Source organism: Nannospalax galili, unplaced genomic scaffold (assembly GCF_000622305.1).
Source record: "Nannospalax galili isolate Female #2095 unplaced genomic scaffold, S.galili_v1.0 scaffold685, whole genome shotgun sequence".
NCBI classification, from domain to species: domain Eukaryota; kingdom Metazoa; phylum Chordata; class Mammalia; order Rodentia; family Spalacidae; genus Nannospalax; species Nannospalax galili.
In genome coordinates this window covers 3,691,673-3,707,665 of record NW_008353482.1, presented here as the reverse complement: position 1 = coordinate 3,707,665, position 15,993 = coordinate 3,691,673, and the positions used below count along the sequence as shown (strand labels likewise).

Genomic DNA, 15,993 nt, shown 5'->3' with positions numbered 1-15,993 from the left:
AGCCTAGTGGCTTAGAACAACACTAAGCTAGTATTTCTGAGTTTCTGTGGTCAAGAGTCATGGAAAGTTTTGTCAATTCTTCTGCGTGCGTCTGAAGGCTTTTCAAGTTCTTTTTCAATGGTCATCCTAACAATTGCAAACCAAAAATATCACTAGAATAGAAAACAGATCAGTTACTTTTAGATAGAAGAATATACTAATAGTTACTAAGCACATTGGAAATTTGAATTCAACAGCACTTTTAAAAGAATAAAGAACATGAGGTATTCGTGTCAGGAACGAAGTGATGGCTTAAGGAAGAGGAAGTATAATGTAACAAAATGACCAAATATGATTGTTCAGTAGATGTGTAGAAGACAGCTGATCAAACTCAGCGATAAAGATCTCTACAACCCCTACTTATACTTAAAATATTCTTCTGAAAACACCAGCATAGTGTGCATAATCATAGGATGACTTGAAAGATCTGGACCCCATGATGTGTGCACATACTTAACCTTTGACCCTTGAGTGTGGGCAGGACTGAGGTTAAGACAGAATCCCGAAGTGAGTCCATCTCTGACAAAGGGGGAAGGATTGCATGGTGTGCAGCCATAAGCTACTTATCTTCAGGGACATGTTCTGGGAAGTGTGTCATTGGGCAATTGCATTGTTGAAGGAACACCATGGAGTGTCCTTGCAAGAACCTGGATGTAAAGTCATCAGGTAGATTTCAATGGTAATGTTTTTCATATCTACTAATTATTAAGGAACAAATTTTTATGCTTCGAGGAATTATTTTTCTTTTTTTTATTTATTTATATACCCACTTCCCAGGTTACACCCTCCCATAGCCTCCCTCCCCCCACTAGAGCCCTTATACTCTGATATCCCTGCTACTGTCCACTGTGTTGTCGGCACCCCCAGCCACAATTTGCCCTTCTGGTGAATCTAGTCAGCCTATCTAGAGGTCTTTGTTTTAGGAGGGTCAGCTGTTCCTCATCTAGCGGTAATCAGTTGTCTATATTCCTCTGGATAAGATTGGGGTCTGCTGTTCATTTTCCCTGTTCTATGCTGGGTTACTATCTGGGAATCCCTTTGGCCACCCTGGTCAACAACTTAAAAGAAGGTATCGCCTGTCTGGCATTGTTGCTTGTTATGTAGTTATTGGATATGCCAGTGCTGTTGTAATGAAATGCTTCTTCTAATTATATGGTTATTAAATAAATAATTTTTAAAAAAAGAAACCTGGATGGAGCCGTCAGTCACTCCATTGAATTTCTTTTTGTTTATTTGATTTGTCTTTATTTTGTGAGGCAGGGCCTCACTTTGTAGACTGGGATGGCCCCAAATTCACAATCTTCTTGCCTCAGCCTCCCCAGTGCTGGGATTACGAATGTGCATCCATGTGGCTTCTTGAGTCAGGTGACCAGCAAATGTACAAAGCTGCTGCCATTGCCTCTGTGAAAAACATACTTCTTTATAGGTAGTGAACTGCTTTTTTTTTTTTGAGACAGGGTCTTCTTGTAACCCCAGCTGGCCTGGAACTTGTTATGTAGACCAGGCTGGCCTCAATCTCACAGAGATCCACCTGCCTTTGCCTCCCAAGTGCTGGGATTAAAGGTGTGTACCACCACACCCAGCCAGTGAGCTGCTGTTTTATTAGTGGGAGTACATTCTAAAGTAGTGACATGTACCGAATAGTACTTAAATGAGTGACATTCAGATGTGCCCACCATCATCTATGCAGTCTGCCCTTGGCTGAAACATGTAGTGCTTTTAGGTGCTGGATTGGTTTGCTGTCAAGCAAAGAGGATGGGTATTGCCAGGATGGACCTTGCCTGTTGGAGAAAGTTCTTGGTTTATTCCTGATGTCAAAGCTGAGAAACATGAAAGGGATTCTGGGATTCTGCTGTTGACCCTGAGGAATTCCAGGCTGGGATGTGTTTAAGAGCTGTGAGTTTACAAGAAGATGGAGCCCAAGCCACGTAACAACAAATTTCAACAACACCCCTAGGGAGTGGCTCTTGGCCTAGTAGAGCCTCTCACTTCCTCTGGACTTGGGTTGCCTGAATGGTTAATATTACTAATGTACTTCTTCCTCCTTGACCATCTTTTCATTCCTACTATGACACTCCAAAATTCTTTGTTCTTTTGAATATACTACCCATTTCTAATTTTCAAAGTCTCTACTGAAGTGTGATGTACTCCTGTTTTAGAGAAATTGGTTCTAGCTGTTTGTGACTGTTAGGCATGACCTGTACTTCCAACACATTTGTCAGTTGTGCCTCAAGGAAACACAAGGAGAGAATCCCGAAGATAGGCAAAAGATTTCAAAACACATCTCTTCAAAGTCAATACACGAACAGCCAGCAAACCCATAAAAGGTGTTCCATATCACTGATCATTAGAGAAATGCAAATCATAGCCACAGTGAGGAAGCACTTCATGTCATTAGGATGATGGTTATAAACAGACAAAACCCAGAACAGCCTGAGTGATGGCATGGATGTGAAGAAACCAGAAACCTGTACACTGTTGGTGGGAACATAAAATAGTATAGTCATTATGAAAAGCCACATGAAGTTCCTAAACACATTCCAGTTAGAAGCTGGACATTGTGGCACACACCTTTGATTCCAGCACTTGGGAGGTAAAGGCAGGTGGATCTCAGAGAGATCGAGGACAGCCTAGTACAGAGTGAGTTTCAGGCTAGCTGGGGCTACAGGGAGATCCTGTCTTAAAAAGGTAGAAAAAGGATAGAATGAATATGGGCTCTAGCAATTCCGCTGCTGGACACATACATCTACATGGATGAATTGAAAGAAGAAATTTCATAGGTGTTTGCACACACGTGCTCACAGCAGCAGCATTCATAATAGTTGAAAGGTGGAAGCCATCCAAATATCCATTAATGGATGGATGGATTTAGAAAGTGTGGAATATACAGAGAGTGGAATATTATTCATCCTTTAAAAAGGAAGGAAATTCTGACATATGTTGCAATACAGATGAACCTTGGTGACATTCAAAGTGAAATATACAGAGACTCCTTAGTGTTAGCCGTCTTAGGTCTCAGACATGCTCAGGTCATGGGGATTCTATCCCATTCCAGATTAGCATGCCCGTCCAGCCTTGGCAGGATGATTACCTCTCAACTCTCACCAGAGAAGCTTCCTTGTGCATCAGAGGTGACTAACAGAAACCTACAACTGGCCAATGTACAGAGAACAAGACAAGAAGCTGCAAAGTGCTTATGCCTGAATAGGACACGTATATCAAACTTCTGCCTTCCAAGGCTCAGAATAGGGGGCAGAAAGACTTTAAGAGCCAGAAGTGGTGGATGACTAAAAGGAAACAGAGTTTTCCAGACAACTGATCAGTTACTCATATGAACACACAGCAATGGTGGCAGGCACAGAAGTTCCATGCAAGCTCAAACCAGACAAAATCCCAGCATCAACATGGGGAAGTGAGTAATGGATTTTTTTTCTTTCATGTGTTTATTACAGTTCAGCTACTGTTTGAGCAGAGAGGGAGAACCACAAATAGGTCTTTTCTATTATGGGGCGACAGATGAGAAGAACAGGTTAGATAGAGAAGAGGAATGACAGGTGGGTTGAGTGGGAAAGGAACTGACGCACAATCAGCTTTCAGGAATGAGCTCTATTAGGCGAAAGGGACTCAACCATGGACTGGCCTAGAGGTGGGAGGGCACTAACAAGGGACCCTTCATCATATCAGAAACAACATAAAGGGGACCTCAAAGAGGAGAATCCAGAGAGGAGTTTCATTAGGAGAGATAGCTTAAGTAAGAGTAAGAGAGAGAAGTAGCCGTCATGGGCAGGATGACAGGGGAGGCTTGCAGAAGAGGGAGCCCTCAAAGAACTCCCTGAAGAGAGGACACTGTAGGACCATAAATTAGAGACTGTGAAACCACAGCACAGATGTGTTTTTCACTCTGCCTCAGAGGGAGAGACAGAGGAGAGAGGAGGGGAGCGGAGAGGAGAGAGGGAGAGAAAGAGAGAGCCAGAGGAAGAAAGAATATATATGTTTATATATATTATACATACATATTTATGTATATTATACATACATATGTATATGTGAATGAATGAAAATGGGGGTTGATTTCTTCAGGCATCTTAGAACGGCCAGCATCTTAAAGGGACAGACCCCTGATATAACAGAAAGGTGGCTTTCCTTGGGGACCTTATGACTTTGATGTACTGGTATAGCCCCCAGGAGGAACGGGCATGGAGACTATTGGGGCCCTAGGCTGGAGGTGACAGGTTATGAGAGGGTGGTGAAGAGGGAGCTGTTCAAGAGAAGAGGCAGCATCATGGGCGGGGCAAGTGTGATGGTGACTGTCTTTCCTGGTTCTGCAGACAAGAACAGAAAACTCAACAGCTGAACAAACCTTGTTGTGTGTTCTCATTGAGAGTCAGACAAAGAAAGGCACACAGGCAAAAAAAACCATGAAGCTGCGTGGAGCTGGAGGGTCTGTCCCACTGTGAGGCTGACCAGGAATGAGTGGTGCAGAAAAGCCGTGGAAGTTAGGCTCCACACACTTCTTTCAGCCTGGGCAGATCACTCCATTTTCCGAACAGCTTCTTTCTCCAGGTGTGGGGAAGATGCTGGCTTCTTGTTGGTGTGCTGACTTCACAGTAGCTGTGGGTACACCTTCCATATGTTTTGGGAAAGTAATTGAATTGGCTCTCGCCTTCATTCTAGAAGGACTTTTCTCAGTGCCTAAAATGTTGCCTCATTTGCTTTTGAATCAGATCTGATGATCTGAACAAAATTCTTGATTGTAAGTATCAAAAGAACTTTCCAGTATTAAGAGAACAAAATTTAAAGAGCTACTTCATTCCAGGCCTCGATGGCCAGCAGTGGTACCCATCAGACTGGAAAGGCTTTTGGCTGTAATGATGCCTTTACTACCTGACAGTCCGTTATCCCCTTCATCACCCTCTGCAGCAGGAACTTCAGTCTCAATTCTAATTTTATCTCTTGCCTTTCTTGGGCTGGGTAGGGAAGCGAGGATGAGAATGAGTTGGTTTACTTTTAACTAGAAGCACTTGTGAAGTGAAGCTTCCCTCAGCAAAATCCCGCCTCTGCTTTTTCCTTTGGCTTTTCTTTCACAGCTGTTTAATTATATGGTACTCTTCTCTGACCTTCTGTAGTTTTTCCATATTCTTGGCAAACTGTGGACTTTGAATAACAAAACCGGTCAATTAAATGGGTCAGTGGTTTCATGGCATGGTAATTTCACGGCTAGCTTGACTCACAACCCTTTCCTACACAGGAGTGAAATAAAATAGACCCACAGAACTACCCAGCACCAGCATTTGCAGCAGCCTCATGGGTAACTGGAGTTGACAGAAATAGCTGAAGCTAAGAACCAATAGCTGAGGAGAAGTGGCTCTGAAATTCTTTCATGCTGTGATCTGAGGGTCATGCTCTGTGCCCCTGGGTTTCAGGTAGACTAGAGCAGGTGTCCAGAGAGAGCTAGCATCCCAGAACGTAAGCTGGAAAAACTCCAAGTTGATGTATTGTGGCCCTCTCTGTCCTTTGAACTGACACCACTGTTTTTGCCCTGGAGAAGCAGGAAGTCTGCTGCTTCTGTGGATGAATAGAAGGAGTAGAATCCAGTGTCCTGCACCAGGTAGATTAGCATATGCATTAATTTGGATCTTAAATGGCCCCAGAGGCCCATATGTTGAAGTCTTAAGTCCCTAGGCTGGTGCTGTTGGGAGGTGGTAGCTTTGAGAGGTGGGGTCAGGTGGGAGGCCCTTAGATAGTGGGAGGTATACTCTTGAAGGGTGTCATGGGATCTTGTGTGGAATGACCTTTATACTATGTACATGCTCTGGACAAATGACTTTTACTAAAAACTTTATCTTAGCTTGTTTATAATGTAAAAAAACCTGTTAGGTTTTGAGCTCCTCTTGTGACCTAAACATGCAGCTCATAACCTTCCTTGTCCTTGACCCAGAACAATGCATGAATGTATGAATATATGTGTGTGTGTGTGTGTGTGTGTGTGTGTGTGTGTGTGTGTATTATGGATATCAGGCAAGCACTGAAAGCAATGGATATTCTCTGGAAGAGTGTATTTTTATTTTGTTTTGTTTTTTGAGACAGGGTCTCCCTGTAACCCCAGTTCGCCTGGAACTCACCATGCAGACCAGGCTGGCCTTGGTCTCATAGAGATCTGCCTGACTCTGCCTCTGGAGTCCTGGGATTAAAGGCATGTACCACCATGCCTGACTGGAACTTTGTATTTTTTGAGACGGAGTCACTGAACTTGGAGCTCACTGATAGACTAGACTGGCTGGCTAGTGAGTTCCAGGTGTGGTGAGGGCCATCTTTCTGGCAGATGTTCACCTATTGTTAGTCACATGATCTTTATTTGGCACATGTACAGGGAGAGAGGGAGAGAGGGAACCCTCAACCCCTTTCTTACAGGGATAATTCTTCATGTAGTTAGAGGTGAGTGAATGAGCTCTTTTGTCAAGACAGAGGGCGAATAAGGGGAGCATTCAAACTGACAGACATCCAGAGTAATCAATCCAGTTTTTTGCCCCTGCTCCTTGAACTGTATCGTGAGCTCAGAAAATGATGGCACTCTTGGTGGGAATTAAAAATCAATCCAAAGAAGATTTAGAGGTGAAGGAATGAAGTTAGAGTCTGAAATATCATTTAGGAGATGGTGGTGGGAGTTCTAGCAAGATGTCTCTTAGAGAAATAGCCCTGTGATCTACCTGTGAAATGACTTGGGACCAAGGTGTGTCTGTTGAGGATGATGAACCTGGCCTTAGAGAGGCTTTTGTGGATGTTCAGGCATTGGGGATAGAAATTCAGAATCAGGTTCTAGGGACATTTGAAAGAATTAATGAGATTTGACTGCCCAGAGACCTGAGAGATACCAGTCACGGGTCTCCTCAGCATTGGAGCCAGAACGTGTTCACAAGGAAGAGAAAGCTGAGCATCCTGCAGAGAGAAGGCATGGGAAAAGGGAAGAGGTTGTAGGCAGCTGTCAACGTGGACCAGAGGATTCATGAGCATTGATTGGAGCCTGTTGGGTCTGTGACCTGATTCCACCCACTGTAGATATGTTGAGGGTCGCCTGCAGTTTGTGAACAAGGAGATCTTGTACATATGTCAGTAGCATGTTCCTCAGGTCTGGCCAGCCCTTGAAGGGAAATGAAGCCGAAGCTCCAGTCAGGTCCCTGGCTGCCTGGCCTGATCCCTCGGTGTCAGATGTATGTGATTCATCCTTCTGGATCCCATATCCAAACACCTTGTTTATAATGAGGCCTCCAAACATAATTGTCTTATTGAAGGGCAAGCCAGAGCCTCCTGCCCTGGATCTGTTTGGATATGGGGGTGGGCTGGCGAGGGACAGGATTTAGGCATGAGTGGCCAGGAAGGAGGAGCATGATTGTAGAAAGCTGATTATAAGAAGATCACGAGGCCTGGGAGGTAGAGGATTTGCAGACGTGTTGAATGGAAGAGCCACAGGCACCAGGAGGAGGTACCTGTGGCGATGCTTAGTGGTCGGGGCAGTGCTTTGTATGAGCAGAGGGGGTCTAAGAGCCTTATAATAGCTAGGTTTCCCATGGCCTGGGAAGAGGAAACAAAGGTCTTGAGAATTGGGAGACAGACCCTAGAGGAAGGCTGAGGAAAGAAGTTTAGACAAGGTGGCATTGGGTGACCTCTCAGGTGACCTTGAGAAGCAGAGGTCCGCTGAGTTGTGGAGGGTGAACCTAAATATTGGGTGAGGGAGTTTGTGTCTTAGATGGACAAAGGCCTGAATGGTGGTGTTCTAAAGGATAAAGACCCATCATATCCTTGTGATAGAGATGGCAAGGAGAAACCAGAAGCAAGGGTTACTTGTGGAAGGATTCAAGGCAAGGACAAAAGCAGGACTTGGTCTGGGAAAGGTGTGGGCCACTCAGAGTCAGTATCTGGAAAGTTCCAGAAGCTTTGAAGGAGAAACTGCTTATTGGTAAGATGGGAAGCTGTGTTGAAAACAAAGGGGATGGAGGAAAGGCTGTGTGATGGCCAGTGAGTGAGGGGTAGCTTTACCATTTCCCCAGAGGGTATTTTCTATTCTTTCTGTGATTTTTAAAGAGTATGGACTAAATAACTTAGAGAATCCAGGAACACTACACAGCCTGGTAGAGGATCTTTCTGGAAGCCCATTTCTCTCGTGCCTTATAGTGCAGTAATTGCGATGATTGAGAGGCCCAGGTGTGCCTGACAGTGTGCCCACAGGCTGTGATCATCTGGAGAGGAGTACAGCTCACTGCAACCACACTCTTGTGTTGTGTGGGTTTCACCTGCCCTTTGCTGTTTGGAACCAGTTGAAGTTGGTCTGAAAGATTTCCAAACATCTCACCTCCCGCCACTCTGCCCTTCCAGGTGCTGCTGTCAGGACTGATTGGTGTCGTCTCCTGGAAGAGGCCCCTCTCGCTTGTGGTAAGTGACACCTGGAACTTTCAGTGGCCTTGGATAATATTTTAACCTTTGCACAGGCACAAGTGTGAATACTCAGTCTCTTGGCTGGAAGTGGTGTAGACCTTTGTGCATAAGTGTCTGCTACTTGCTGATGGGGCCTCGAGAACTACTGTGCCTCTGCCTGCTTTACTTCTGCAGTGACCCCTGAGTGATTTCCTCAGCACTCCCATCACATCCTTTATTTGTGTGCTTGGCTTTTGTGCCATCACTGGAGGGCATACCATAAACAAAGATGCTTTGAAAGTCTAGATGCTGGTGTTTGTTCTAGCCCCTAGGATCTGTTTGTGTACATAGGAGTATTTGAACATCACATATTTTTACCAAAGTTTGAGAAATGTTAGTTTTCTGTGTGCTTTGTAGACTACAAAATACTGCAATACTGTAAAATAAAGACACTTTCTTTAATAGAAGAATTGCTTGGCATGGTATGGAGGAATGGACCACGTGGGAGGTGAGGGAAGTGGTGGGTTTTCCCTTTGAGAAGTACCGCAAGCAGCTGTGTGTGTATTGATTTGTAGGCTAGTCTTCTCGGTGTGCGCATTAATATATTGATGTGTCCCTGTGAGGACTAGAAGAAGAGATTTTTCTGGGCTTTGATGGGTAATGAACAAGGCAGTGTGGTGGATTTCTCCTTTTGTATTAATCAATTATTTAAAATCTTGTTTTAAATGATTGGACTTGGAGATAATGATACTTACTAAATATTAATGGATATAGAAAAAAACCTCAAATTTGTTTGTGGAAGGCACTTCTTCCTTCATGAAAGGGACCGTGACATCCTGAAAAGGTGTCAGGATAGATGGAAGCTTGAATTCAGTTGAGCTTCTTCTGTTATTGCTCAGCTCATAGGAGACATTTCCTTAATTGTTTTTTTTAGTATAGAAAATTTTAAAGATGTAGATAAGTGGAGGGGTTGGCATAATGAACTCTGGTGTATCCTAATAAACCACCCTGGCAACCTGTTTCCTCCATACCCTCCATGTCCCTGACCCCCACCCTGACCTCTATTGGATGGCTGACGTTACTGTAACCCCCACCTAGAGATCACGAAGTTGGCTCTATGAGGGATGGGATGGCAGTGCACATGTGGCTGGGACTGGCAGTAACTTCTGATCTGGCTTTAGCAATGCAGGCACAACCTGCTCCATTCCCCTCATGTACTCCCAAAGGGATGGCAGATTAAACCCTCTAATGCTAGCCAGAAAAAGAAAGCTGCCCTCCTTAGGGTGGATGTAGAAAAAAAGACAAGGTGTAGTATTGGTCACTCAGCCACACCCTCATGCTACCCCCGTCCTGGCACCACCATGGAGACCCTCACATGGTGGGCAGGATCCAGGTGCCTTACACTGCCTTACGGATGTGGCTCAGGTGGGCAAGACACAGGAATAAGCTAGATTTCAGAGCCCTATCCTAAGAGGAGGGGATGGCTGCAGCTGGGCCTGCTGAGGCAGTGTTCCAAGTGCCGGTTCCTGAGTCCTACTGGGTGATTGGAGTAGGAACAGCTGCTCTCTGGAAGGTGCTCACATTCACCTTGCTTTGCCTGATCCTGCCTGCCCTAGGCAGAGGAGGAAGGGCTTTACTAGAGAAACGCTACAGTGCCAAACCCCAGATTTTCAGTGGCTTTATGCAGTGCAGGTTTCCTTCCGGTGTCTCTTTAAGGGCAGACACTGCAGGCAGCAGCCGTGTTCTCCACAGAGGATTTCAGGAATCTTCAATCTTTCTATTTGGGGTTCCCCTACTTCCTATGCCTGTGGACTCTCTGCTGTTCAGTGAGAGAGAAGATGGGGACAAGAGTCTTGAATTAATTTCCTTGACCTAAAAGCAATGCTTATCACTTGTGAATACCATGAGGACTTGTCACCAGGCCTTGTCTGGTTGCACAGGAGGCTGGCAGGCACTGCCTGTCTGGACAGACACTTTCCAGGGGCAGGTGAACATTATAGGGGAGGGAAGTTTTGATGGGCGCTTCATTGTCTCTCCCATAAAAATATTCTTTGGTCTGTACTGACTGCATAGTGCAGTCATGATTCATTAGCAAAAGTAACTCTGTGAACCATGACTGGCAATGTATCTTTGCTTTCAACTGTATTTCAAGAAGAATAAAAAACATTCATGATATGCCAGGTGTTGTGGTACATGCCATTAATCCCAGCACTTGGGAGGCAGAGGCAGGCAAATCTCTGTGAGATGGAGGCCAGCCTGGTCTTTATAGTGAGTTCCAGGCCAGCTGTGTCTACTGGGAGACCATGTCTCAAAAAGACCAAAACAAAACATTCATGCTAAGAGATAAATGCACGGCTTAGTCACCCCTCAGGGTGATTAGTTCCAGGACCCCATGCAATCATAATATGAGGATGCATGAGTCCTTTACATAGAATAGTGTAGTATTTGCATACAACATATGCACATTCCCCCCATATACCAATTCCCAATACAGTGTAAATTCCCCTTGAATAGTTGTCATGCTGGATTGTTTAGAGAATAATGGCAAGAAAACAGTCTGTACATGTCCACTAAAGATGCACATTAAAAATATTTATTATTTTTATTATTTTATGTGTATGAGTATGTACCTGTGTGTATGTAAGTGTACCCATGCCATGCAATGCCCGTGGAGGTCAGAAGGAGGTGTCAGATCTCCGGGGACTGGAGTTATGGATGGTTGTTAGCTGCCATGTGGGTGCTGGGAATTGAATCTAGGTCTTCTGCAAGAGCAGCCAGTGCTTTTAACCATTGAGCCATCTCTCCAGCCCCTAAGATGCACTTTTAAAAATTTATATTTAGATCTACGGTTGAGCAAATCTGTGACTGTAGAACCATGGATATAGAGGCCCAACTCTATATAGATGTATCAATCAGGGTGCCTCAGAAAACACAGCTAATAGGATGCATTTTGCTAATACCCACTTGCCTGCCTGCCTGGTTTTCTATCTGCCCATTACTTTGGATATTTATTTTAAAGACTCTCATGAGATTCTGCAGCTCAGTCCTGTAGGCTAGAGCCTTAGAGCAGAGTAGATAACACTGAGTCTGAAGGCAGGATTCCTCTTTTTGGAGGAAGTCCATCTTTCTTCTCATAAGACCTTCAAGAGATTGGATGAAGCCCATGCACACAGGGAAGGTGATCTTCTTTGTTGAAAGTTCATTGACTTAAATGCTCATCCCATCTTAAAAAATCACCATCACAGCAACATCCAAACTAGTTTCACCAAGTGTCTGGCTGGAGACTATGAACTAGTCACATTGGCATATGAAAGGAACCATCACACAGGATGCCTAGATGAATGGCTCCAGTGTCCATAATAAAACCGATGATGAAACATTACAGATACCTATGGTAGCCATTCACTGAGTGTGGCTGTGCCCTTCTCTTCCCAGCAGAATTGGCAAGAGCTGGCTTTTATACTTGAGAAGAGAAGGGGAGGCCTCTAGGCCTTGAAACAACCAATTCAGACTTGCCGATAATTGAGGGACTTGTTCTTAGAGTACATGAATTCAAGTCCTGCACTATGTTTTCTGGCTTACTCAGATGGTGGTTTACTTTCATCACTAAATTATATCAACTTGAACAGAAATGTCCATCTGGAAGAGCTTAAATGCTTGCTGTAGTGGTAATGAAATGTGCCTTCTGGACCCTCTGGGGTGGATGAGGTCTTACACTTTGGCATTTCCATCTCTTTGAGGCCTCAGGTCCCCTCTTCTATGGACTACCAAGGAAGCTTGGCATTTCAACCTCACTTAGTATATATAGGCTATTTGGGGGTTATAGTTTGACCAAAACAAACTGTGAATTCATATCAATAATTATGCCCGATTCAACTGTTTATTGCTCCTAACTCGATCTGTCATGTTGTAAGTCCTAAGATTGGCCAAACCTCCTGCCATGAGAATTTTCTAGTCCATAAGCATGGATATGGGTTACCCGGGCAGAGTCCAGGACACATAAGATCACAAACTGAGAGTTTGGGAGAGGTCACTGTAGTTTGCAGAAGAAAAGTGCCTAAGAGAGAAGAGAGACTCAACTCAAATAGAGGGTTCTGAAGATCTGCAGGGGATCCCTTGCTAGTGTTTGGGACTTGTATACTGTCACTGACTCTTAGCTCATGAAAACGCTCTCATGGAGTACTACAGCAGGTGTGTGTGGGTGCATGGACACACATGAACACATACATACACACCACACACACCATTTTCCTTCTTATCTCTTTCATCATGCTCAAAAGCTGCAAAAGGAGGTCACCTTCCTCAAGTTCTTGTCAGATGGTTGATGCCCCTCTTCTCCTCTGTAACAGAGCTTCCTTCCTCCAGTGTTTCACCAGCTTTGTGCTAGAAATCTTCACTCTGTCTTTTACCCGCAGTGTACCAGTTAGGACGCCAAAACTAAGAAAGAGCCACAGGAGGTCTGGAGGAAACAGCTAGGCCCCCAAACAGTTTATTCTAGTGTCCAGATTGGAAAACTTTGTAACGTATTGGGGCATTAATGAACTGCTCAAAAGAGTCTTGTCTAAGTGCCGGGGAATAATTAACCCTGAACTAAATGTTTCTCCAGATCTGCCTAACAAGTATTAAAATCAAGAGCCAGACGAATCAGTTGACCTCAAAGGAATTTAGCCAAAGAAAGTCCTCAAAGACAGTCCAAGAATGTTCAAAGGAATACAAAAGTACTTGCCACCAACTGGGTGACATTCACAATGCTGGCACCAATCAAAGATCAACAGGCATGCAAATAGGCACAAAAATAAGATGCAACATTGGGAAAAATATGTCCACTGAAGCTGATATGAAATTGACACACATTAGAGAGTGAAAATGGCATTATGTAGTTACTATAATTATGTTAAGTACATGCAGGAAGGTATGTGAACATCCAGTCGAATGAAACCTACAGTGTAGGAAGAAAAAATGGCTGAGTGAGGTTAGCTGCAGTGTGCTCGTTGCTTGTTTTTTGTTTTTCTGAGACATGGCCTTCCTATGTTGCCCAAGTTGGCCTGGAACTTTTGATCCTCTTGCCTGGGATTACAGACCTGAGCTACCATCCAGGCTTAACAGCAGATTTGTTGTGAGAGAAGATTAGTGAATAATAATAATAACCGCCCCCCCAAAAAAACCCAAAAATCTCAGCTCAATACAAATCACTGAAGATGAAGCTGACAAAGAAAAAATAAGTTAAGGGACTGGAGAGATGGCTCAGCAGTTAAGAACACTTGTTGTTCTTTCAGAGGACCAAGGTTCAATTCTCAGCAACCACATGGCAGCTAACGACCTTCCATAACTCCAGTTTCAGGGGATCTGACGCCCAGCACCCTCTTCTGGCCTTTGCAGGGCATTGCACACATATGGTATACTTACCTCCATGTAGGCAAAACACTTTCAGTGATTGTCCTCAATATCAAAAATAAATACCATAACATACAGTAGCTTATTTCATATTAATACTAACTTAATTTCAATACTATAAAGAACCATCCTTCTGGGGCTGGAGAGATGGCTCAGTGGTTAAAAGCATTCATTGCTCTTGCAAAGGGCATGAGTTCCATTCTCAGCAACCACATCAGACAGCTAACAACTGCCTATAACTCTAGTTTCAGCAGATCAGACACCCTCCTTTGGCCTCAATAGGCATGATACTCAAAAACAGAAACTCATACCCAGACACACAGATGCACATAATAATTAAAAGTAAAAATCTTTTTTTAAAAAGTCCTTTTTCTTAACTCCATTCTTCCTTCTTTATGCTTTTTTTATCCAAATTAAGTCTTCATTTATTGTGTGCCCATTAATATATACTTGTAATTACTTCTTTAAAGTGCCATTTTTCTGTCATATTTCATACTTTTCCCTTATTTCTAGTAGGACAGATCTCATAACAAATTCTCTTAGCTTTTATCTTGGAATTAATTTGATCTTGGCTTAAATTTTCCTTTGTTTTAAATGAATGGTTTTGCTGTACATTTGCTGAATTCTTAGTTGTTAGATTTTTCCCTTTTTCTATTTTAGTGCCTTAAATATTTTATCACTGCCCTTTATCCTGTATGATTTACAGAAAGCTAGCTGTTGATCTTATTGGGATCCTTTGCGTGTGATCAGTCTCCTGTTTCTTGCTTTTGAGCGCACTCTCTGACTTTGGCTCTCTACTTGCCTAAGATATGTCTGGGAATCAGTCTTTTAAGTTTAGCCTACACGGAATTCATTGAATTTGGAAATTTAGATTAATATCTTTAATCAAATTTGAGAAGTCTGAGGCCATCATTCCTTCAAACGTTCTTTCTGACTTTTCTTCTCCCCTGTCCTCTCCACACTCTGTGTTTTAGCATCTTTCATGGTGCCCCAGGCATCACTCAGGGCCTGTTTGTATTTCTTCATTCTTTGCCTCCCCTACTGTCTAGACGGTATGATCTTAGTTGACCTACCATTAAGGTCCTTACACTGAGTCCTGCCTGCCCGCTACTTCTCTAAGGAGATTTTCATTTGAATTTCTCTGCTCTGCAATCCTGTAATTTCTAGTCCATACTTTCTCACAACCTTTGTCTCTTTTTTGGTATTTGCTAGTTTGTGAGATATCCGCATCCTATTTTTCTTTAGCTTTTTTAAGCAAGATTTTTTTTAGATCTTTCAGTATATTTGAGATGACTTGTTTGAAGACTTTAAGCCTATCATCTGACCTTCCTCAGGGAACATTTACATTGATTGTTTTTTTCCTCTGGCATGTGCCATGCTTGCTTATATTTTTACAAGTCTTAGAGTTTCCTGTTGCAGACTGGACATTTTCAAGAATGTAATATGTCACCATGGAAATTAGATTGAAACTTCCTCTCCATAGTTTGCTATTGATGCTGCTTATAGATATTGTTTAGTGATTTTTAAAACTAATTGTAAAGTCAGTATTTTTTTTGTCACATATGGCTGCTGAATTGTCTACTCAGTTAATTTTGTAGACAGATGGCTCATGATTGGATAAAGATTTCCTTAAACACCTATGGCCACTTCAGGGCCTGGTCTTTGCAGAGGGACTGTGTATGTCTGCTGGGGCATGCTTTGGATATAACGCTGGACAGTTGACAGTCGGCTTTTGTTTCTTGCTTACATTGAACCTCACACTGAGAGGTAACAGTTTAGAGCTGTCTCAAGTCCTTCCCAGGCATATATGAGACTATACATTCATGAACTCTAAACACTGTTCCCAGAAACACACTGGAGCTTTTCAAAACCTTATGATCACTTTATTCCCAGCTTTCCCTCAAAAGGCCTTTTGACTGGTCTATTCTCTGCCATTGATATCTATTGCTTAGGTAGCCGTGGTATAAAAACACTTGATTATAAATGTACTTGACAGTAGTCCCTCAGGGGAAAGGCTTTTCACACTGGGTGGGCTCCAAGTAAGGTAAGGTACAAATGACCATTAAGTGTAAATGTCCAGGGAATCACCAGAATGGCCGTGTTGTGACAGTTATTTGGGAGAGGCCTAGAAAAATTCCTGTTTTGCTTTCT

General features: G+C 43.4%; 1 protein-coding gene across 1 annotated transcript in view; it reads left to right on the top strand.

The window, feature by feature from the left end:
- Nucleotides 1-15,993, top strand: part of Fam189a1 (family with sequence similarity 189 member A1) — a 530,618-nt gene that overhangs the window by 229,629 nt on the left and 284,996 nt on the right. Inside the window, exon 2 of the mRNA XM_008850622.1 lies at nucleotides 8,410-8,466. Within this exon, the coding sequence (XP_008848844.1) occupies nucleotides 8,410-8,466 (57 nt within the window). The remainder of the gene's footprint in view (nucleotides 1-8,409; nucleotides 8,467-15,993) is intronic.